At 35.2% G+C, this 23459-nt stretch overlaps 1 protein-coding gene across 1 annotated transcript; it reads right to left on the bottom strand.

The window, feature by feature from the left end:
• Positions 1–1543: 1543 nt before the first annotated feature.
• LOC123559371 (uncharacterized) lies at positions 1544–21759 on the bottom strand. Its single transcript, XM_045351103.2, has 14 exons — positions 21605–21759; positions 18948–19029; positions 18386–18585; positions 14992–15170; positions 14430–14547; positions 13524–13746; positions 12533–12618; positions 11703–11821; positions 10673–10920; positions 8667–8774; positions 7220–7924; positions 6040–6199; positions 4667–4757; positions 1544–2807 (listed from the first exon to the last, which is right to left on the bottom strand). Exons 1-14 carry the CDS (start codon positions 21634–21636, stop codon positions 2768–2770), a joined length of 2391 nt encoding a protein of 796 aa, XP_045207038.2. The 5' UTR covers positions 21637–21759; the 3' UTR covers positions 1544–2767.
• Between the last annotated feature and the right edge of the window lie 1700 nt (positions 21760–23459).

Genomic DNA, 23459 nt, shown 5'->3' with positions numbered 1-23459 from the left:
AGTCTAAAAAGGGCCATCATTCTTGCAAAAAGCAGGATAGAGTTATGTTTCTTGATGTACAGTGTCCACTTATGATGGTGAAAAACTGTTGCAAGTTTTAAAGCAATAGCTTTAATAGTTTATGAGAAAAGTTGACTTAAACATAATACTCAACCAAGAAAATGATTTTCTAAGTCCAAAAGGGGCAATAATTATTGCAAAAAGCAGGATGGAGTTATGTTGCTTGCTGTACAGGGTCAGCTTATGATGGTGAACAAGTGTTGCAAGTTTCAAAGCAATAGCTTTGATAGTTTAAGAGAAAAAGTTGACCTAAACATAAAACTTAACCAAGAAATCTGATATTTTCTAAGTCAAAAAGGGGCCATAAATCTTGCAAAAAGCAGGACGGAGTTATGTTTCTTGCTATACAGGGTCAACTTATGATGGTAAACAAGTGTTGCAAGTTTTAAAGCAATAGCTTTGATAGTTTAGGATAAAAGCTGACCTAAACATAAAACTTAACCAAGAAAACTGATTTTCTAAGTCCAAAAGGGGCAATAAATCTTGCAAAAAGCAAGATGGAGTTATGATTCTTGACGTACAGGGTCTGCTTATGATGGTGAACAAGTATTCCAAGTTTCAAAGCAATAGCTTTGATAGTTTAGGAGAAAAGTTGACCTAAACATAAAACTTAACCAAGAAATCTGATATTTTCTAAGTACAAAAGGGGCCATAAATCTTGCAAAAAGCAAGATGGAGTTATGTTTCTTGCTATACAGGGTCAGCTTATGATGGTGAACAAGTATTCCAAGTTTCAAAGCAATAGCTTTGATAGTTTAGGAGAAAAGCTGACCTAAACATAAAACTTAACCAGGCAACGCCGACGCAGACGCCGACGCCGACGCCGACACCGACGCCGACGCCGACAACCGCTCAAGTGATGACAATAACTCATCATTTTTTTTCAAAAAATCAGATGAGCTAAAAATCACTGAACTGAAACATGCTGACGATATACATCACTAGGCTACGCAATGATCACTTTGCAAGGTTTGGTATAATTCTTCTAGGTGGTATCAGAGCAGTAGCACAGACAAGGTGAAATACAACAAACAAGGCCTATAACTCCGCTTACAATCACTGAACCAAATGATGCTGACAAAATGCAAAATGAGGCTTAGCACTGATCACTCCAGTAAGGTTTGGTTGAAATCCACCCAAATATGTAAGAGAAATGGCCAAAACATCATGAAATTTGATGAATCAAGGGCCTTAACTCCATTGACAAGAGCTGTCACTAGAGACAGCGGGCTTGAATATTTCGAGCTGGATAGTGAAACAAGGCACATCTGAGGAAGTGTCAATAAAATTCACAACCCTATGATCCATAGATCTGCACTCTCCCTTTTGAGCTAAATGGTCACAAAATGCAAATAAAAATCTTTCACTGGAGTAACCCTAGGGGTAAAGAGGGATCCAAGCAGAAAGGAATTTATAAGGTCTGTGTAACTGGTATAATACATGAAGAAATGGGTGGGATCCAAACAAATCAACAATTTTTGTTACTAGTTTCTATTTTATTTTTTCTATAACTTAACTTAGACATGAATATCAAATGAGCTGTTACAAAAGTCATATAAATTTTATATTCCATGAATTACATTGCCTTCTTAATGATGTAAACTTTGTCACACTAATTACCCTAAAAATATATTTCAACTTTTGACATAAAGCCTAATACAATTACAGCTGAAAGTAAGTATCTTGAGTTCCAAGGGATTAAGTGTAATACTTTGAGATAACCAAAATTTAAATTAACCCATAGCCTGTTAAATTTCTATAATGAACTTGTCCATCTTTCAATTTGGACAGTGCCACTAACTGTTAAAAGGACCAAAAAGATACTGACTGAATGGCAAACAGTGCAGTGTATTGTTGTGCAGGCTGATCTTGGTTTGCCCTGGCCGCAAAGGCAGAATCACTTGCCGCCAGCAGGCTAAGGGTTAAAACGTATACCATACATTGTAAAGGTGTTTTTCACTAAACTTGTTGACAGTCACAAAATACGTACACATGAAATATACATTTTGTATACATTTTGAAAGAATTTAGCAGTTGGAAAACTTTTTCTTATAGTTTTTATTTATTATATTTAATGTATATTTACCCCTTTTTGCAGGTAACCATTTTTTACCTTTGACACTGAGATATACATTTTTGTAAACGCACAGAATTTGACAGACAGGACTTCAAATCCACTTCAACACAAATGAAGTCACAGTTTGTCAGATTTGACCAATAAGTAAGAATATATATCGAGGGCTGAACAGAAAACTATCTTAACTCCTCATTTATCTAATATGAGTTTCAACAGTTTTCTGTTCAACCCTCAATATACTGAGACGGAATTTTAATGACTCTGAAAATTTCTTCAAACAACTGGAATTTCAATACAAACAAGTGAGATACCCAGTTTCAACTATACATCACAAAGTCACAATAAGGTCTCTCTGTGTCACGGCATGATTTAAAGACCTTTCAGTGTCATGTTTTACAATTATATTAAAGTGTTTCTAAATAACAAGCTGGCTAAATGCAACAAATTTAACAGATTTTTATAAGCAATCTGCCAATTCCATGAAATAACTTTGTGGCACAAATCAGGTTTACACCTCCGATCACAGTTCCGTATTATATATAAATAATAAATATATTTTTTGAAAGCACTATATTATATCATCACAGTCTGCAAAAGTTACACGAACACAAAATTACTCCACTTGACAGGTCAGCTACTCTTCGCCTTGTTGAGGATACTATCTATTTCCCTGAAAAAAAATTCAATAATGTACACTGTAAGTATATTTTGTACAAGAAAAAATATCAGATAATTGAAAATATTTTATGCTGTACTGTACATAGCAAATTGTACTAAATTTTATCCTGCCAACTCTGAGAACATGATGGTATATTCATATGAAGTTAAATACTGTCCATATCATTGTATCGTAGACTTAAATCAAGATGGCCACCAAAATAATGATAAAAAATGTTACCAATGGATTTTGAGAGACTGGGTGTTTAAACTTTTGAAAATATACAACTTCGTAAAATACAGCAAAAGAAATCACAAATTCCTATTTTAAAAAAATTGGCCATAGGTTAATATTCCCATAAGAGGGTGGGCAAACACTCCCCTCTACCCATAACTCCCTGAGTTTTAACTGAAAAACCCATGATGGTTTGGGAAATACTGGAAGAAAAACATGGGTACTAATCTGTGTTATTGGGCAACAGTGGGCACTTCATCTTTGTCAGTAGGTTCCAACATCTGACCTGATCATTTGTTGTAATATGAGGGTAATACATGTATACATGGACCATATATAATGTATTTAATGTTAATTCAAAGTTCGATTCAAATGAGTTGTTTTACAAGTTTTTTTTATCAGGCAATTCTATATTACCATGGCTGAGCACTTATTGGCAGACATATTTTGTTGAAGTTTGGTGAAGATTGGATAAGAAATGTTCGATTTAGAGTGCAGACAAGCTTTGTGACAGACAGACAGACAGACAGACACACAGACTGGAGTAAATCAATATGTCTCCCACACCACTGTGTGGTGGGAGACATAACAAGAGTGCCACACTGTCACAAAATACGCCTGTCTAAATATTCAGTTACGTATCATAGAGGTAATAATGTTGATGTTGTATACCTTGTTAACCAAAAAAAAGAATAAGAAGGAATCAAGGTATTTGTGACGTTCCATGTGGGATGAAATTGACAATCTGATCAAAACTGTTTGAATGGACGAGGCTAAATTTGCAGATTTCGAGTAATTCAAGGGCCATTATCCAAGAGTGCTGGGGCGATTTGGGTGGTTATCAAACTTGGCTGAGATATTATGCCCACAAACATTGTCACCAAGTTTAGTGAAGATCGGATGAAAACTATTCGACTTAGAGAGCAGACAAGGCTAAATTCGCAGATTTCGAGCTGGTTATCGAACTTGGTCGAGATATTATGCCCACAAACATTGTCAGCAAGTTTGGTTAAGATCGGATGAAAACTTTTATTCAACTTAGAGAGCAGACATGCTTTTGGATGCCGACCGCCTGCCCACTGCCATGGGTGTTCACATAATACACCCCACTCTTTCAGAGATGGGTGTATAAAAAATGATCAACATTAAGTTCAAAATCATAGTACGTTACAAGATGAAAATTCTAAGTAACATTATTAAGGTGCTAAAAATTAAATCACAAAATAAAGCCAAAAATAACTGAACCTACCATTTCTAACAAACAAAATTACATAAAAGTACTATTTGTAATACAACTACCAAAAATGCTATATCTAAATTTTGCATTGGAACAATGGCACTACTGAAGTCAATACAAAGGCTGCAGTTGCTCCCTTAGAATTTCTTTTTTACAAGTCACTTTAAAAACATATAAAGCAAAAATTACAGTACAGTCATGCTTTGTTCATACTCGAACTCAGATAATTCGAACATTGTCATTTGCTTGAACTCGTCAAGTCCTGGCAAAATCTTGTATAGTGTATATCGTTCCACTACTCGAACTACTGATAACTGAACAAATTTTGCCAGTCCCACAGATGTCAAGCAAACAAAGTTTGACTGTATTTACATTATATACCATATTCCTCATTACTTACTGTAATTGTTGTTCATACATAGCCCTTTGTTTGCGTAACATCTGTAGTAAACTATCATCAGAGAATTCTTCATCTGATTCATAAGGTACATCTGAAATATGGAAAAAAAGATATTTCTGTCAAAAATGTTTAAAAACTGCCTTTTAGAACAAATTTCTGTCTACTCATTAAAATCTGTTCGCATAAAATTTTGTGGTTACTACTTTGTGGCGCCCCTATTTTCAACTTGTTTTTTGTTTGCTTCGTTTTATTTGTTATGTATACTGTATGTAAGTTGGTGATGTAAATTCCCTGAACACACACCCTTTTTAATACCCCCTCCCATCTTTTATGCCTCCCCATTTTTTATTTTTCCATCCCCTCCCCTCTCATTACTCCATCCCTATTTTAAATGTATTTCACATACAGTTAAAACTGGATATCTCGAACTCACTTATCTCAAAATTCCAGCCATCTCAAAGACATTTTCAAGTCCCTTTCAGAAAACACGTGCACAAAATATCATTTTCAAGTCAAATTTCGGTCATCTTCAAGTAAAATACATGATCCCTTAAAATTCGAGATATCGAGATTCAACTGTAATGAAAACGTACTTTTGATAGAAATTAGAAGCAATGGTTTACTATATCTTTCCACAACAGTTTCTAAGTGTGGCTGTGTTTGCTGTACTCAATGCTTCCAAACAGTATACCTGGTACTCTTACTTTTCAATTTTCAGGCTAAAATAGCTATTCTGTGAGTTGGTGGTCTCAATTTGTGGCTTTCAAACTTTTAAAGGTTGTTTAAAATGGAAATTTGTTTTAAATCAAATGACTTCAGCTGACCTCATAAGATGCCCTTACTCTAGAAGATTCTGTGGTTTTTAAGCCTGCCAAGTGTAAAGTATCTGTACGCTTGAAGTTGACTCATATCCAAAAGCATGCAAGTATTTCTACTAGGAGAAGAAAGGTAGCAAACTTGCGAAGTGAATCACTATTTCGAATCTTCACAACTGGACAACTGAAGCATCTTGCCACTGGACCACTGGGTCCCCTCTTGTCCCTTTATATGAGCCGTGCCATGAGAAAACCAACATAGTGCATTTCCGACCAGCATGGATCCAGACCAGCGTGCGCATCCGCGCAGTCTGGTCAGGATCCATGCTGTTCGCTAACAGTTTCTCTAATTGCAATAGGCTTTGAAAGCGAACAGCATGGATCCTGACCAGACTGTGCAGATGCGCACGCTGGTCTGGATCCATGCTGGTCGCAAAGCCACTATGTTGGTTTTCTCATGGCGCGGCTTATATGAGATTACTGTGAGGTCTCCTACCTAAATACATGAGTTAAATGAAAGATTTAGTAATTTATAGTAAATGATTAAAATCAGTATACCATAATTTTCCAGCTGTCTGACCTGTTGATCATGTGACTGATCATGCGATGGTGGTTTATGTTTCCATGGTAACCTGTCTGTAGAAGCTGAAGGTGGCAGACTGTCTACACTTGATAACACTGTGCTGGTAGATGTACTGAATAAATGCTCTTTTACAGCCTGAAAATGGAGAATTCATGTAATTAATCTACAATTATTAATGCACGGTATTCATAACAGTACAAAATCAATTTTTGTTGTGTTTTTGTATGTAATCCATGCAAAATAACCCACACACTGAATAAGCTTTGAAAATATTCCAAAAATATTTTTCAGACTAAATACAGATGTGACAGAAACACAGGCAAGATAGTAAAAAAAAAGTGTTTGGAAAAGAGTTTATTCAAGTGTGTACTTCTCAAATTCAAGCGGAGGAAACTTATACTGAAATAGTAATTCTAGGCAACACTAAAACATGAACAGACAACTTCTGTCTTTTTCAGTTAAAGGTCCAATACTAAGGAAAGTGAACATTTTAATTTCTTTTAAAAAGCACAGAAACTATTTCATTTTATTGGAAAATGAAAGTTGGTATGTAGAAATTCGAAATAAATCGCAGTATATGTACAATTATTTTTGTATGAAGTATGAAGAAAGTTAAAAAGACCTGGGGGGTCATTCTGTCGATTCATTGAAATTTCAACATAATACACATACATTTCTTTGAGTTCCAAAGACCTTCTGTAAATTTTGACCTGCCAGTCTTCATTATTTAGTGTCTTGCAGAAGTCTATGCACTGGCTATGAAAAAAATTGCCAACTCACTTTCCCTTAGTAATGGACCTTTACAGTCTTTTATAGACCATTTATAGCATCTGCTGTTATTTGTATTATTTTTGTTTAAATAATTTTCAGTCATGAGACAGAGAGTAGTAGTGTATCAAAGGTTTGTGTCACAATACACTGGATTTTTGAGCTACATATTGAATGGACATGTATATAAGAAGACATATTGTTATCACAGAATTCAATAATCTGTAATTTCTTAGTTAAATTCTCCCTTTGAAATTTTTTCAAACATACCCTATCTTTGAACTCATTCCTTTTTAAAAAGGATTATTATCACCTTAACAAAATTGTAACTTTTAATTTATCTTGATACTGGTTAACAAAATCAAAGAGCGCTTTTGTAGGACCTACCTGTCCTATGGCTGCACTGACGCCTTTCCTTCCACTTTTAGGACTACTGGAATGTTTTGGTTTCATAACTTTCTCCCTTTTGTCTTCAGACTCCTTCAGCCTCTCATCACTGTCAGCTACTTTCTCTGAATGTTTTGACTTTGTTTCTGATCTTTCACTCTCTGATCCAGAATGTTCGCTATTTTGCTCTTTTTCTTTCTTTCTATCTGATTTTTGACTAAGATTGTCCTCAACTATATCAGACTTGTTTGAACTTTTATCATCCTCAGCACCAATGTCTTTCACCATGTTTTCTATTTCCTGAATAGTCTTTTGACCCTTTCTTTCATCTGATTTTATATTTTTCCCTCTGTCTACATCAGTAATGTCTGTTTCATGATCAGACTTTTCCACATCTGGCTTTTCCGCTTCCAAGTATTGTTTATATTTGCCCATTTTATCATATTTTTCATCCTGATTCGAGTCAGAATTATTTCTAGTCCCTACATTTTTTTTAAAGTTGCTTCTAGTATTACTACTAGTTCCTTGATCTGTAGTTCCCTGGAGCTGTCCTCTGTGTGGGCAAGGTAACAGATCACACATGAGGTGAAGGTGTGGATCTATCTCCTCAACAGGCTCGGACCTAGGTTTCGGTGCATGTAAACTAGGACTGGCAATTTGAGGTTCATGAAATCTTCCACTTTCTGGTCGCTGTGGACTCTGCATCTAAAAGAAGACAAAATACAAATGTTTTTTTTTTTTGGTTTATTAAAAGTTCTGCAAGGACAAACTTGCTACTAGCAGTTCTATTATCCAAATGATTTTAGTAACAGTGTGAGTTTTGATATAAAAGAACAAGGCTGACTAATAGCTTTAGGCTAACTTATAACCATTCATACCTCTATCATGACCATTGTAACTAAAATTCAAACCAATATTTACAACTGCTCGTCAGCTGAATCTGCATATCAGATATTGTAAGAAATTATGTTGATAATTATTGAGAAGTCAAAGACACAAGTGTCTACAGATGAATAGGCAAAGAGGTTAACAGCAATATTCTAGCATAAAACTGCTTTTATTGTCATTTTTCTCACATGCTTTTAGCACACCTTAATATATGATGTTAAATGATGACTTGTATACGTGTAACTGCCCTTTAATGCATAATTAAAACAAGTCTAAAAAGTCCTGACAGCTTATTAACATAATACTCATTTCATTTAGGTTTTTACTCTCTTTATGCTAAAATAAAGTCCTGTTTGTTTCTCATTAGAGCATCTACTGAATCTCTCAGAATATACTGGTGCCCTCAACCAAATGAGTTCGGGCACCACCCAATCCCACAGAATTCTGCAGATTATACATGAAAACATCCTTTATCCCTATGTACTCAACAACTTCTAAATCTTTGGGTCAAGACGAAAAATTCTTTACAAGCATGACAGTATATGTTATATTATCATACTTGTTCCTGCTGTCGCATTGGGGCTGGTGTAAACTGCACCTGTGATCGGGCTGGAGCCCGGCCCGACAGCCTCTGTTTGAACTCTTCCAATTTCTGGTCTATTTTCTTCTGGAAAATAGCAGTAATATATGTACAGAAGCAAAAAATCTATATGGGTAAATAGCTACAATTAATGATGTATTTTGAGCAAAATCTAAGAATTCATCAACACTAGCTGACAAATGGGAAGATGCTCCTTCATTTTTAAATAAAATTGACCATGACAACTGAGGTCAAGTTTGCAAGATTGACCAAAGTCTATGACAAAGACATACTGTATACAATAGACTCCCTAGCCTAATTCTCACCTTAAGTTTTCTAGTGGAAGATTACAAATTTCTCAAATCATGAAAATGAATGATTGCATCTAATAAAATCAGTATGTAAATCATCTAATAAGTATGACCTAATGGATCCAATTTATAACCCTTGGATTAGAAATGGCCATTCAAATTCAAAGAAAACTGAACCAGAAGAAAAGCTAAATCTGAATATTCATAAACAATGCTAAAATGATTTTTAACCCTTACCATGCTAAATTTCTATAATGGACTGGTCCATCTTCTAATTTGGGCAGTACCACTTATCATTTGAAGGGGTGTTTACTAAAAATTTACTGACTGAATAGCGAACAGTGCAGACCATGATCAGACTGCACGGATGTGCAGGCTGATCTTGGTCTGCACTGGTCGCAAAGGCAGAAACACTTGCCACCAGCAGGCTAAAATGATTTTTAATGTCAAAACTGGACTCATTTTCATTGAAAATGCTTTTCTAACATGTCAATTTTTCAAACCTATGTAATTTATAAAGACTGAGAGAGCCAAATATTTCAGATGGTCTTTTAGAATTGGTTTAACTGTACTAACTACAGTTGAAAAAGCTTCAAGTTTGCAATTTCAATGACTTACAAATGTAATCAGCAAAATATCCATGTCTGACAATGACAATATTAGAACCTTCCAAATTTCTGTCATAACCCAAGTTAGTTTGTTTGTTTTGGGTTTAACCTACAGAGCTAAGCGGGCGCGCTAAACCCAAGTTAGAGGTCTCTATTTGCAGTAGGAGTCAAAATCATAATCCAGAAAGCTGCCAGTCTGCAGTTTTTAAGACTTGTTGGAAAATCAATTAAATGCCAAAATAAGAAGACTTTACAAGTACACAGTTATACACGGCAAAATATGCTCAAGCAATATGCTCAAAGCAAATGAGCCTAGCATGTTTCAGAGTCATAGGTCAAAGCAATCTTAAGTTATTGAGCAGAAATTCAATTGCAAAAAGAGGGATGTCCATCTGACCACTGTATGCCTTGAATAAGAAACCTCAAAATTCAGAGGGGTTCCTGGCGAATTTCCATGTGATCTTAAACTTTTACCCATTAACAAAATCATTCACTGCCCATAAACAAAGTGCCTGCCAAGGTTGAGGGTCTCAGTTCAAGTCATTTTCAAAATATTGAGTGGAAACAGTTTTTGTGCTAACAATTACTGCATGACCTTGACTAACTGAACTCAAACTAAAAAAATCATCCACTGCCCACTGAACATTATGCCTGACAAGAAAGAGAATGGTAAGTCATGCGTTCTCAAGATATTAAAAAGGTTTTAATACTTTCAGTCACTGTAACCTTGACCTTTGACCCACTGAGGTAATGCACTTCAAATGGGCAATGTGCCTGTCAAATGGATATTTTTTGGTCAAGGCATTTTCAAGATTTCAAGAGCAAATGTTTTTTGAACTGCCACTATGACCCTAACCTTTGATCCACTGACCCCAAAATCAATAACCTATCAGTGACCCCAAAATCAATAACCTATCAGCAATATGCACATCAAGTTTGAGGAATCTTAGTCACAGAAGTCCATGGTAATTGGGTGGAAATGAAATTTATAGCAGTTGGATGACCTGCAACATCATACGTCCCTTCTGGCATATAAAAATGTCTATTAAAACAGAAGTACCATTACCTGTTGTTCAGTTTTATTGATGAAGTCAAACTGTGGGGTATGCTGAGGTGCTGATTGTTGAGCAAGTTCCATCCGCCGCCTCAGTCTCCACTGGTGTAATGGATCATCTCCCGTTGGTGGTCTCTGACCAGGCATGGGTCGAGGAACAAACTGCTGGTACCCTACTCTCTGGTCAGCATCTGCCTGTGGCCTCTGGCCTAGAAGGGGAGGCTGGGAATACTGGTGGGAGCCAGTCCTTTGGTCTGAATCTGAAATCAAATTTATTAAAATATCTAAATGCATATGGTAAATTACAATAAAAACTTCTTACTAGTTTCTATGCATAATCATATGCTTTAACAAGTTACTAAGTTACTAAGCAGAGTATGGTACAAACATACTAGATATATTTATAATTTTTTCAAAAAATTTAACAGTAGCCTCTACCAGAAACAAAGCAGTTCATGAATAACTTTGAGTTAAAAGACTATCATCCTAAACAAATGACTTTATCAAGCTCTTAGTTTCCTACACTTATAGTTAAAAGCTTTTGAAATGGTAAAGCATTACTGAAGCAGACACCTAAAGCAGACATTTTCTCAAAATTCACAATGACAATAACCAGACTGTTATACTGGCAAATTTACATGTTCAGTATTTTTAATTTATAATTATCTAAATTATGTATGTACCATCAAGAGAGGGGATCTTCTACATACAGTCAAATGTGCATTAAGCATCCAGCCAAGGCAGCAACACAACCTGGCTTCTAAAGGCAGGTGGCTGCTTAAGAATAGTTAAACTCAGAGCAAAAGCCAACTTGGAAAGTAAGATGACTGGCTGCTTAAGGCAAGAGGCTGTTTAATACAGGTGACAGACCCCTAAGACAGGTTCAACTGTGAGCTGGATTTTACGGCAATTCAACACAAAAAAGGTCATTTATTGCCAAGGGATTCAACTGTACTGACAAAACGTTCAAACAGTCACCAGCATTGGATTACAGGTTCTGAAGCCGATAAGCTTAGAAGACCTGCTAAGAAAGACTTCCTACCTAAATAGCTGGCAAATTTAGGTCTATATGTATATTCGTCAAGGCTGGACATGTCACTTGTATTACTGCCAAGTCCTTCTGTAGATACAGCTGGGTCTGTAGATAACACAGTACTCGAACTGAAGTGTAAATAATATATAAATCCGTCACTTTTAAATAATTCTATAATTGAATGATGATATTATGCAATTAATAGTCTGATCAATGCATGAAATATCTTGTCTTTGCAAAGAAATTGATTATTTTGATAATGATACCATCATCATTTTCAGCAATCGCCTTACTCTTGGAGAGTATACTTGCAATGTGATACTGGCAGTAGAATAAAAATTTGAAATCATATCATAAGAAACAAATTAATTCTTGATTCATTTCACATCAGTTACAGAAAGTATTAACTGTTGATTACAGTCAAATCTGTATTAATCTCCCAGCTAAGGGGTCAACACAATCTGTGTGGTTGTTTAATTAAGTAAAACAAAAAGTCAAACTGGAAAGTTAGCCGACTTGCTGCTTAGTTGCTGCTTAGGCAGGTTTTACTGCTATCTAACTCAGTTTGATGACTGGTTCTAGGACTTCTGACCAGTGACCACTAATAAGGAAGGAATTATGGTTATCACAAGGACTCAAAGAACAAACTGTGTCGGTCACATATGAGGCTCTACCTACAGCAGAGATGTACAATACTAATTGTAACCGATTAAATTACAATTACTTTTGAGTTTTATGATTACAACTACAATTAAATTGCTAAACATTTTTTAGTGTAATTGACTAATATTCTGTCCTATAAGAAAGTGGCCCCCCTAACAATATGTATTATCACCAACCTTCTCTCTAACAATTTTTCTGCTCTCTCCTGTAGTTCTATGGTTCTCTTGTCACCTGGTGACTCTGGTATGTGTGCCGGGTACCGCTGAAATTATTTAAAATTGTCACTTAAGCATGAACAGAGATACAGTTCTGTTTGCTTTGTTCTGTTTGAAGTCACACCCAGAACACAGGTCATATAGTATTTTTCCAGCTTTAATGGTACAGGAATACCACACATGCACAGGAATACAGCAAAAGAGATTATTCAGATGCATTTGAATAGATCAAAATCTTAACTCCAAGTCGTACAGGAGTTTAAATGAAGCAACACTGGTTTAAGCATACTGTGAAATTGTTAATATTTATGGGGGACTAATTTTCATGGATTTTGTGGATGTGTCAATCCATAAAATTTAATTGCAATGCACAGACAAATTCCCAGTTACTGTATCTTTAAAAGTTGAAATCTGCAAATTTATATCCCCATGAAATGACCATTTTTGATGAAACTACAAAATTTTATGCTTTCAAAGTTGCATGATTTCACAGTACTTATTTTACATCAACTGAAACTATTTTATGTAGAAATAACTACTCTAAATGACGGCTTCATGTGGCTATTGGGCTATGCTCTAAGGCTATAAAGTCAAGTTTGGAGACCAGTCTCACAATGCAGCCTTGTCATTGGTCAATTTCAAATTTGTGCTCAGAAACAACCAATCAGATGGCAGTTTTGTGACTGGTCTCAAAACACAGTTTTATAATCTCAGACTATAGGCTTTAGTTGAGACAACACTGGTCAAAGTAACAAAGTCTGCAGCTGACAGGATGTAAAGCTGTATCCAGTCACTGCCCAGTCAGGAGCCAAATTCTACCTCTGTACCACAATGTCCCCTTTATTTTCAAGTTTCAACTGCATAAAAATTGGTAGAAAACTGACATTTCAAAACTTACAATTCTACTCGTTGACAAAAAAAAAGGAACTATCGTTTTTTTCATTTTAGCTACCTGTTTATCAGCCAATTTCTGTAGTTCCTTATATTTATCTAGATTAACTGTAGTTAGTGGGGTGGTATGTTGGGTGTCTGCACCATCCTTTTTCTTCTTCTCTCGTGTTTTTGCAGGTGGGGCACCATTAGACAACCACCAGAAATCCTGAGATGCCGATTTAGACTGCTCCTCTCTTTCTTCACGACTCATAGGCGCACTGTTCCTAAATCTGTTGATATACCTGTAAAAGGTATCAAATAAATGCATGTATACAGTATTAACCAATAATGATCCTTTCAACAAAACATCACCATGTTCTTGAAATCATGCATGTTTTACACCAACACAGTTAAGTGAGGACTTTAAGCTTACAAGGGTGGAGGATGGCTCCAGGTGAGGAACATGAGGACCCTCTGTGCAGGAAATCTGGAAATGCCATAGAACTATTAATATTCAGTAAGTCTAAACTTAGTCTAATGATAGCACATTAGACTATTTTATGCAATTCCACCTAAAAACAGCTTACATACAAAAGCTAAATTAGTAAATTTTTTAAGTCAAAATGAAAGCAAAATTTTGTAATCTGTAAGTTGGAAAGATGGAACCTGACTCTGAATAGTCATTGATGATATTCACAAAATTCTCAGTGAAAAGAGGCATAATTTTGCCAAAATGTAACCCAGAGTTATTAAACCTGCTCTGTGAGGTAAGTTCATTATGTCAAAGATATGTGTAAAAAAATTCCAGTAGTTGTACGCTTGCATGCAAAATTTTCACAACATTTTTATGTTAAAAAGGGGCATAACTTGAACAAAATAAAAGCTAGAGTTCTGCAACTTTTCCTGTGAGATCATATTATGATGCCAAAGAGATGCATGAAGTTTGAAAGAATTTGACCAAGTAATTTCAGAGAAATATCAATACCTCTGTAACACAGATCCATCAGTTTCAGCTTCATCTTCTGGTTCTAAATCATGTGCTTTCAACTTCCTACCACCTTGCCTGGTATCTTTTACAGGAATTCTACTCTTTAATGGCTTACCTATAAAGACATGAAAGCGAGACAGATAAACAAATTTGAAAAGAACTTGTCTCCATTTGAAAAATGTACTATTGAATAAAAATACTACAACGTTATAAATCTTAAAAGTAGACTTTAATATGTTAGAAGTTGTTTGACGCAAAGAATAAGTAAAATTACACTATCACTGTTTGTAATACACTTGCCATGGGAATTTTGTTGTCCGAGTTACAAATTTCACATATCTCACTTTCCTTCAGGTTTTATACTAGACATTTATTTTTACCCCAGAATACACCATTTAATTACCAGCAACTAAACAGGAGGTAAATCACATCTCTCAAACCAATCACTGCCATTTATTTTGTACAAAATGTCAGGGGAATGTAACTTGAGCCTTTTGATACCATACCCCTAGCCTGGTTGTTTTATTTCTGGAAAAGTTTTCGTACAGAAAGAACCTACCAGTATCTCTAGATGCAGTAACTCCAGTACCCCGTGCTGATGATCCAGGCATCCTTCTCCTTTCAAGCAAGTCGGCTTCGTCCAGAGAGTCTGAATTTGGCTTTAATCCTATTAAACTGTCAATCCGTGATAGATATTTATTCAAATGATCTGAGCTGTCCTCCTCAAACTCATTTAGGCTGAAAATAAATTTATTTCAGTGTTCAATAAAAATCAATCCATTAATTCATTTGGCATAAAATTTGGCACCAACAGCTATTTTGTTAGGATATGAATTTGTTGATTTCACAAATCAAACAAGAGCTGTTACAGGAAACAGCGCGCTCGACTATTTCGATGCTGGATAGTGAAACTGGGCACATCTGAGGAAACTGGAGCTGTCACTGGAGAGTTTAATGACTCCAATGGTGGATGAAGATATTGCACAATAGCTTGAGTCTATGTCAAAAATATCAACTTAAAGTAATAAGAGAGGTAAAGATAAAATGTATCAAAACACTATATAAGTATATCCTAAGCAAAAAGGGGCATAATTCATTAAATATTGGTGCAGGAGTTATGCACCTTGTGTCATATGATGAGGGTGATGATGTGGAACAACTACTTCAAGTTTGAATCTAATGCATTTAGTAATAACTGAGATATAGCGAAAACGCATCAAAATTAACCTTAAATTCTAAGTAAAGGGGGGGCATAATTCATGAAACATTGGTGTCAGAGTTATGCACCTTGTGTTATATGATATGGGTGATGATGTTGAACAACTACTTCAAGTATGAATCAAATTCATTCAGTAGTAACAGAGATAGAGTAAAAGCCCACAAAACTTTAACCTGAAATTCTAAGTAAAAAGGGAGAATAATTCATGAAAAATTTGTGCCAGAGTTATGCACCTTGTGTCATATGATGTGGGTGATGATGTTGAACAATTATTTTAAGTCTGAATCAAATCCATTCAGTAAAAACAGAGATAGAGTGAAAGTTCAACAAAACTTTAACCTGAAATTCTAAGTGAAAAGGGCAGATAAATCATGAAATATTGGCGCAAGAGTTATGCACCTTGTGTCATATGATGTGGGTGATGATATTGAACAATTATTTTAAGTTTGAGTCATATCCATTCAGTAATAACGGAGATAGAGTGAAAGTGCATCAAAACTTTAACCTGAAAATCTAAGTGAAAAGGGGGGATAAATCATGAAATACTGGTGCAAGAGTTATGGCCCTTGTGTCAGATGATGTGGGTGATGATGAGGAATAACTGTTTCAAGTTTGAATCAAATCCATCAAGTAATTACAGAGATATGATGAAACAAGAGTGCCAGAATGTCACAATATACGCCCGTCACAGCAAATTTCTTTACTCTAGCTGCTGTATTGCAAATGAATTTTAATTTTGTGGTTGTTTAGTAATCATTGTAAGTCTTTTGTTTTCCCAAGTCCAAAAAAAAATTCCTTACCAGGTAGAGAGACCTTAAAATACACCTAAAATTTAAAAGTTACATCTATGTTGTACCACAGAAAAGTAGTCTTGGTTTTTCCCTATGGTCAATTTTAAAAAAAGTTACAACATAAGTTATTTATAGTAACAACTACGGGCAGTTAATCTTAAAAAAAAAAACAAAACAAAAAAAAAAAATCCCCCCAAAAAATTTTAAGTCCACACAAAAATCTTTACCAGGTAGAGATTGGTCAAAATACACTTCAAAATTGGATGTAGCATGCATGTTGTACTACAGAAAAGTGGTCTCAATTTTTCACTACGACTAGTAATGAAAAAGTTACAATATAAGCTATTTATAGTAACAACAAAGGGAAGTAATTCTAAAGAAAGGAACTGCGCATGACACTTCCTCTCATGATGGTGTATAATTGTGCCAAGTTACATCAAAATCCCTCCATGCATGAAGAAGAAATGCTTCGGACAAAGTCATTCTTGTATCTGACTTTTGGCCTCTAAGTGTGACCTTGACCTTAGACCTAGGGACCTGGTTCTTGCACTTGACACTTTGTCTCATGGTGGTGAACATTTGTGCCAAGTTATATCAAAATCCCTCTATGCATGAAGAAGAAAGGCTTCGGACAAGGTTTTCATTCTTGTATCCTTTGACCTCTAAGTGTGACCTTGACCTTAGACCTAGGGACCTGGTTCTTGCGCATGACACTCCGCCTCATGATGGTGAACATTTGTGACAAGTTACATCAAAATCCCTCTATGCATGAAGAAAGAATGCTCCGGACAAAGTTTTCATTCTTGTATCCTTTGACCTCTAAGTGTGACCTTGACCTTAGACCTAGGGACCTGGTTCTTGCGCATGACACTCCGCCTCATGGTGGTGAACATTTGTGACAAGTTATATCAAAATCCCTCTATGCATGAAGAAGAAATTCTCCGGACAAAGTTTTCATTCCTGTATCCTTTGACCTCTAAGTGTGACCTTGACCTTAGACTCAGGGACCTGGTTCTTGCGCATGACACTCTGTCTCATGATGGTGAACAACTGTGCCAAGTTTCATCAAAATCCCTCCATGCACGTAGAAGATATGCTCCGGACAGTCATTCTTGAATTTGACCTTTAACCTCTAAGTGTGACCTTGACCTTAGACCTAGGGACCTGGTTCTTGCGCATGACACTCCGTCTCATGATGGTGAACAACTGTGCCAAGTTTCATCAAAATCCCTCCATGCATGTAAAAGATATGCCCCGGACAAGGTCTGTGGACGCCGCCCGCCCGCCCACCCGCCCATCCACCCGCCAGGGGCGTTCCCATAATACGTCCCGTTTTTCAAACGGGCGTATAAAAAGAGAAAGTGTAAAAAAACTTAACCAAGCTGGGGACACGGAAAGACGCTGACGCCGGGTCGAGTAGGACTGCTCTCCTTATACTTCATATAGTCAAGCTAAACAATGAAATAAGGATTCTATTTGTTATCTCAGATTTGATTTCTTTAATAAACACTGAATTTAGTAAATCTGTAAAAATTAGTCCAACATCAATAATAATGACTTCACAGTATGTAACACATAACCTACCTGCATTTGAGTACGGATCAGGTAAATTATCAAAAGGTAGCTCATGTATATTAGTGGTTTCATTTTCAAATTAGTGTGCCAAACTGTCACAATTTACTGTGCACCCATCGCAGCAAACTATTGAATTATTTCGGCTGATACCACAGTGTGTCCAATTTCATGGACTTATAAAAAGTGAAAGTTCCAACTGTTAGTTTAATGTATTGCACTATGCAGTGATCTATCACTTTCACTTCTAAAAATGCAACAAAGACAAGACGTGTATGTATTTTAGTCATGTAAACATTCTATAATTTTATTGTTAACTTGTAAAACTCTCAGATCACATCAAAATATACAATAAAAACTGAAGTACCTACCTTACAGATGACGGCCTTTCACTACAGGGCCATGACTCATCAAAGTTGACATCATCTTCTGTATCACCAGGGGGTTTGCTTGGTCTTGTCTGATACATGTTTGTGCCTCTCAGAAACATCTCATCCACAGGACTGATCTTCCTACTTTCTTCATTGTCTGCCCCTGTATCTTCTGAGCTGCTGCTTGGTTTAATGGAAAGCTGAAGACAAGACAAGAACGATGTCAACATTGTATGACACATGCCCGCTGAAAATGCTTGATACAATAATAAATAAAGTCCACAATAGGGCCGTAACCCTCGAACAAATCACTGACCATGAATGTCCTCATCAGCTATGAAAGTCCTGATAATATGCACATGTCCACTGTATGTTGATGATGCATACAGAGTTTCATTTCAATTGGATGTAGGAGGAGTTGAGTACACAAGAAAGTATGATGATGGACTGTACAAACTCTATATGTCCCCCATTCTTACCAACTGCAATCTTCAGTATCATAAACCGTACACAAGAATCAATGTTCAGTATGCAAATACAAGGTGATAAAATATTAACTCACAGATTTCTCTGCCTTGTTAAGACGCCTTTCTGGAGATGGATGGTAATACGCTTTTGGTAATGGATCAACTGCAAACGGATTTCTGAAAATAAATAAAATGCCAATATCATATATTACTGCATTCCAAGAATTAGAAGATTACAAACCTTGAGCCATTCTTTAGGTGTACATTGGTTACTTAGTTTTCTTATTTTTCTAATCCAGAGTTAAGAAAAGCACACAAGTATGAAAAACTGATGTCAATATATCACCAACTTCAATTTATAATCATCAAATTCTTACAGTATATCATTGAGAAATGGTTGTGAACAGGTTAAATTACTACACCTAAACTGCAGAGTTTGACAATATTTACTATGCATAATGAAGATTTAATGATTAATTGTGAATCCTGCATGTGTGAATTTTTTCGTAACTATGATATAGTTTAACATCCTATCGGCAACCAGAGATATTCAAAAGTTTAACAGTTATAACTCACTTATTGGTTCATTTTGAAAGGTTAAACAGTGCATATTAAGTGAATCCATTAGCTTGCAAATATGAGGGTTGCTAATGGTTATCTACAGTTTTACCCATTAAACTATATCTGTAAAAGGCACTGACTTCCAGATATGACAAGAAAAAAAAGAAAAAAGAGAGAAAATTTTTAGATATCAGAAATTATTGCTACATTTCTTAAGAAGGCTTTGAAACTTAGTTATTTACAGATCATATGTTATGGAGTTGTTTTATTTTTTTTGGCATTCAAAATTGAAAAGCATTTGTAACGGGAAACCGGAGGTAAACTGCTTAATCATAAAGCTTTATATTTAATGGTTGATATGTACAATTTCCTCTGTGGTGTACTGGTAAGATGGTAGGGTTTTTTTATTTTGCATTTTTTAAAGAGTTTTAATAGAAATTCTGATCAGCTAATGTGAAAAGGTATGTCAGGACTAATGTCAGCTATGTACATGCGCATATGCAACTGTTTGTGTATTATACATGTTTGACACATATATAGCTGGAGGAAAGAGTTGTTTTTCACAGGTGAATAGTTAATTGTTTGTTTTGATAAGGGATTAGACAAGCAGGGCCTTTTCCACCTGTCTCACGGGGCCAAATATCGGTCCATTCCAATGCCAATTAGGCACCAATTTTTATCAGTTTGGAATAAAAAAACTCCCAGTCATAAGAAATAATCCCAACTGAAATGAATTTTGATTATTCAAAGAAAAGTTTTGTCCAGTAAATAAAATCACATAAATAATTGTTGGGAAAACCATCCCATTACTATTTTTAGAACAGGAGTGTTATTTCCCCTTTCCCCTTATGCAGTTTCGCCATTTTCTTCCAATGTTTACCAAATTAATTTGCTACTAAAACTGGACTTATTTCATTGAAACTGGATGAAAACACACACTCATTTATTTGATAACATCAATCTACATTATTTTGGTAAGGGTAAATACATGTTGATGCATTTCTGTTTTCTATTTTTCATGTCAAAATCCTAGTTATTTTTATACGAAAGTGGGTGGGGGTAAGGAATTTACATAATTTATGAGTTGTGTTCAGACCAATTTAGAGCTTCATTTTTTTCAGTCCTCGAGTAAAATAATATTAATGCATGTTCACCACCATTTCAGACCTAAATTGAGACTTTGTTTATACAAATTTAATCTGTTAAGAAAATTTAAAGTTAGAACAAGAGGGAGCTTATGTTAAACAGCATGCTCGACTTTTCTCAGTGATTGACTCTGAATTAAAGCTTTGCCAGTAAAAGGGGCACAATAGTCAATAGCTTTGAATGTAACAGAGATATTAGACGTTATATAAAACTTTAACAAAAAAGTGTAAGTTAAAAAGTGGCATAACTCTGTCAAAATTCAAATCAAGAGTTATGAGGATTATTTCTTCTGTTGCAGACTTATATACGTTAATGTATGGCCAAAAATGTTGGATTTTGTCTAAGTTATGTGTCCGCGCGCTTAATTTATGTCGATGAAAAACCTCCAGTTTTGAGACCCCAACTCCAGCTGAAAAATGGCAAACCTCCAGTTTTGGGATTCTCAGCTTATCACATGTATGAAAGAGGTTTAATACCAGAAGCTATGTAAGGTAGATCATTGTACCCGTAATTTTACGCACGCTTATTCTGACGCCATTTTTGTTTCGACCCTGTTTTCGATTATTGGTGTTTCAGATGACTGACCACATCAGTTGTTGGTTACTTATGATTTCTGACAGTCAGTTGTTTAGGATAAGATGTTGCTGGTATGCTTTGAACAATGCATAAAAAGGTACATGTAACTGTAGTCTAAATAATTGTACTCGAGAGTTGAATATCCTTATATTTTTTTGACTGGTCGATATCCCCCTCTAAGTAGACAATGTGAAATATCACAATGTAAAATCGGTCTACCCGAGGTCTCATTATTTAGACTAATGTAACTGCACATGTAAAACATATAGAGCCATGCTACTGAAAGAAAAAGAGCAGGCATGTTGCCTGTCATGTGTGTCAAAATTTCACCAACCCGTTACCTTTGTTTGGATTTGCCATTTAGATCATGATTTGCAACATTTATGCTAGCAGTGGTACGCCAGTAGCAAGCTTGAACATGTCAACTCTGGTAAAAATGACATTCAGAAGAATATTGTCTCATTATTACCTGTTGCGCATATATGAACGCTTACTTTCCATCGTTAAATTATTTGTCTGTGGAAATAGTTTCAATATAAACTGTTAATGTTGTTTAATTTATAACATAATTTAAATACAACCGCTGCATTTCTTTTTGTTTACATCTGTGGAAGAAACCAAAACTAATCCGAGTAAATATGATAAACGCCGATAGCCGATACGTACCGGATTCCCGGTATTTAGGGTCGATTATTGGGTAAACTTGTTGGCTATAGTTAATGGAAATGTCGTTAAAATGCTAAGAAATGAAAATGGCACACAAGCAGCATATATTTGTGCTAAGTCAAATTGCGCGCAATGGAGGTGAAGTGCGCAATGAACTCATTTTTTGGGGGGAGCGATAATTGGATAAATTATTATAAAGATACTGCCAGCTATATAGCTATTGTTTAAAATCGTTTTACTTTATTTACTCTCGGTAAATTGTATTGCAATAAAATGATAGCTACATCATTATTATAACGAATTTTAATAACCCTTTTATTGTCCTATATAAGATGGTGCGCAATGGAGGTAAAGTGCGCAATGGACACATTTTTATTAGGAGCGATAATTGGATAAATATTTAGAAAGATACTCCCAGCTATTGTTTAAAGTCGTTTCACTTTATTTACAATCGGTAAATGCTATTGCAATAAAATGATAGCCACATCATAATTATAATAATACAAATTTTAATAACCCTTTTATTGCCCTATCTAAAATAAGCTGCCGACTTATTAAGGTGTATAATTGGATTATCAGTATTATCACACCTATGCCAACTGATAAAATCACGCCTCTGGTAAGTACTTCACACTCTTTTAATTGGTTGCATCAATCCTGTTGACACTGAGTGACACTTATCAGTCACATTTATTTAATTATCTCAGCTCGCGTCTGGAAATGCGATATGTGCCACTGATTCTTGCAAATTTATTTTTATTTTATAAATTCACGTGCTTGTATGTTTTTAACATATAATTTATATCATTTTTGGAGCTTCTGGAACATTGTTTGGAGAAATAAAACTATATTTTTTCCAGCATGTTTAAATCATGGATTCGAATCTATCTAGAGTCAAATGCTTGTATATATATTGTTTTAACATAACTTATATATTTTAATTTGAACAGTTGTTTGTTGTTTTGTAACTTTGTTTGTGTTTCAGGAAAATTTGATATAGAAAAGCTCTTTTATAATTTGTTATAATGTTAAAAAAGACATAGAGCCGCGTGCCAACACCTACACATATATGTATAAAAATGTATTGAAATATACATGTTTTTGCTATGTTTTCACATTGTTTCTTTTAAATATGTTATTTCTGTTTAAGTGAAATTTGAAATTAAACTGCATTTATGATTTTTAGCATGTTGTAAATGATAACTTTCAAATGTATTAAATGCACGTGTTTCTATATTTTTAACATCATATATATCATTCAAATACGTTTAAACTTAACATAAATATATAAGAAATAAAATGTAAAAGATATTTGATGTTTGTGTTTCCTTTCTCATCATTATTATTATTTAATTACCATTCCAATGTCATTTCCTTTAAATAAATAATCATTCCTAAAGAAAATGGATTCCATTGCGCACTTTATCTCCATTGCGCACTATAGGCATACCCCCTATAGGCGTACCCCCGGATTCCAGATGTGTACATCACAGTAGCGCTCTGATAGATAGAAAGTATATGTATAGAATGAACAAACATCGACAGTCACACATTCATTAGCGAAGAGTTCTCGACTGCCTGTAATGCACTTGCCGTGTTCTGCTATAAATAGCAAATCCTTAAGAGCGGACGGATTGACCCGGGGGTAATGCTGTCTG

Source organism: Mercenaria mercenaria, chromosome 10 (assembly GCF_021730395.1).
Source record: "Mercenaria mercenaria strain notata chromosome 10, MADL_Memer_1, whole genome shotgun sequence".
NCBI lineage: Eukaryota > Metazoa > Mollusca > Bivalvia > Venerida > Veneridae > Mercenaria > Mercenaria mercenaria.
Note: the sequence above shows the minus strand (reverse complement) of the source record. Positions and strands in the feature narration are given on the sequence as shown.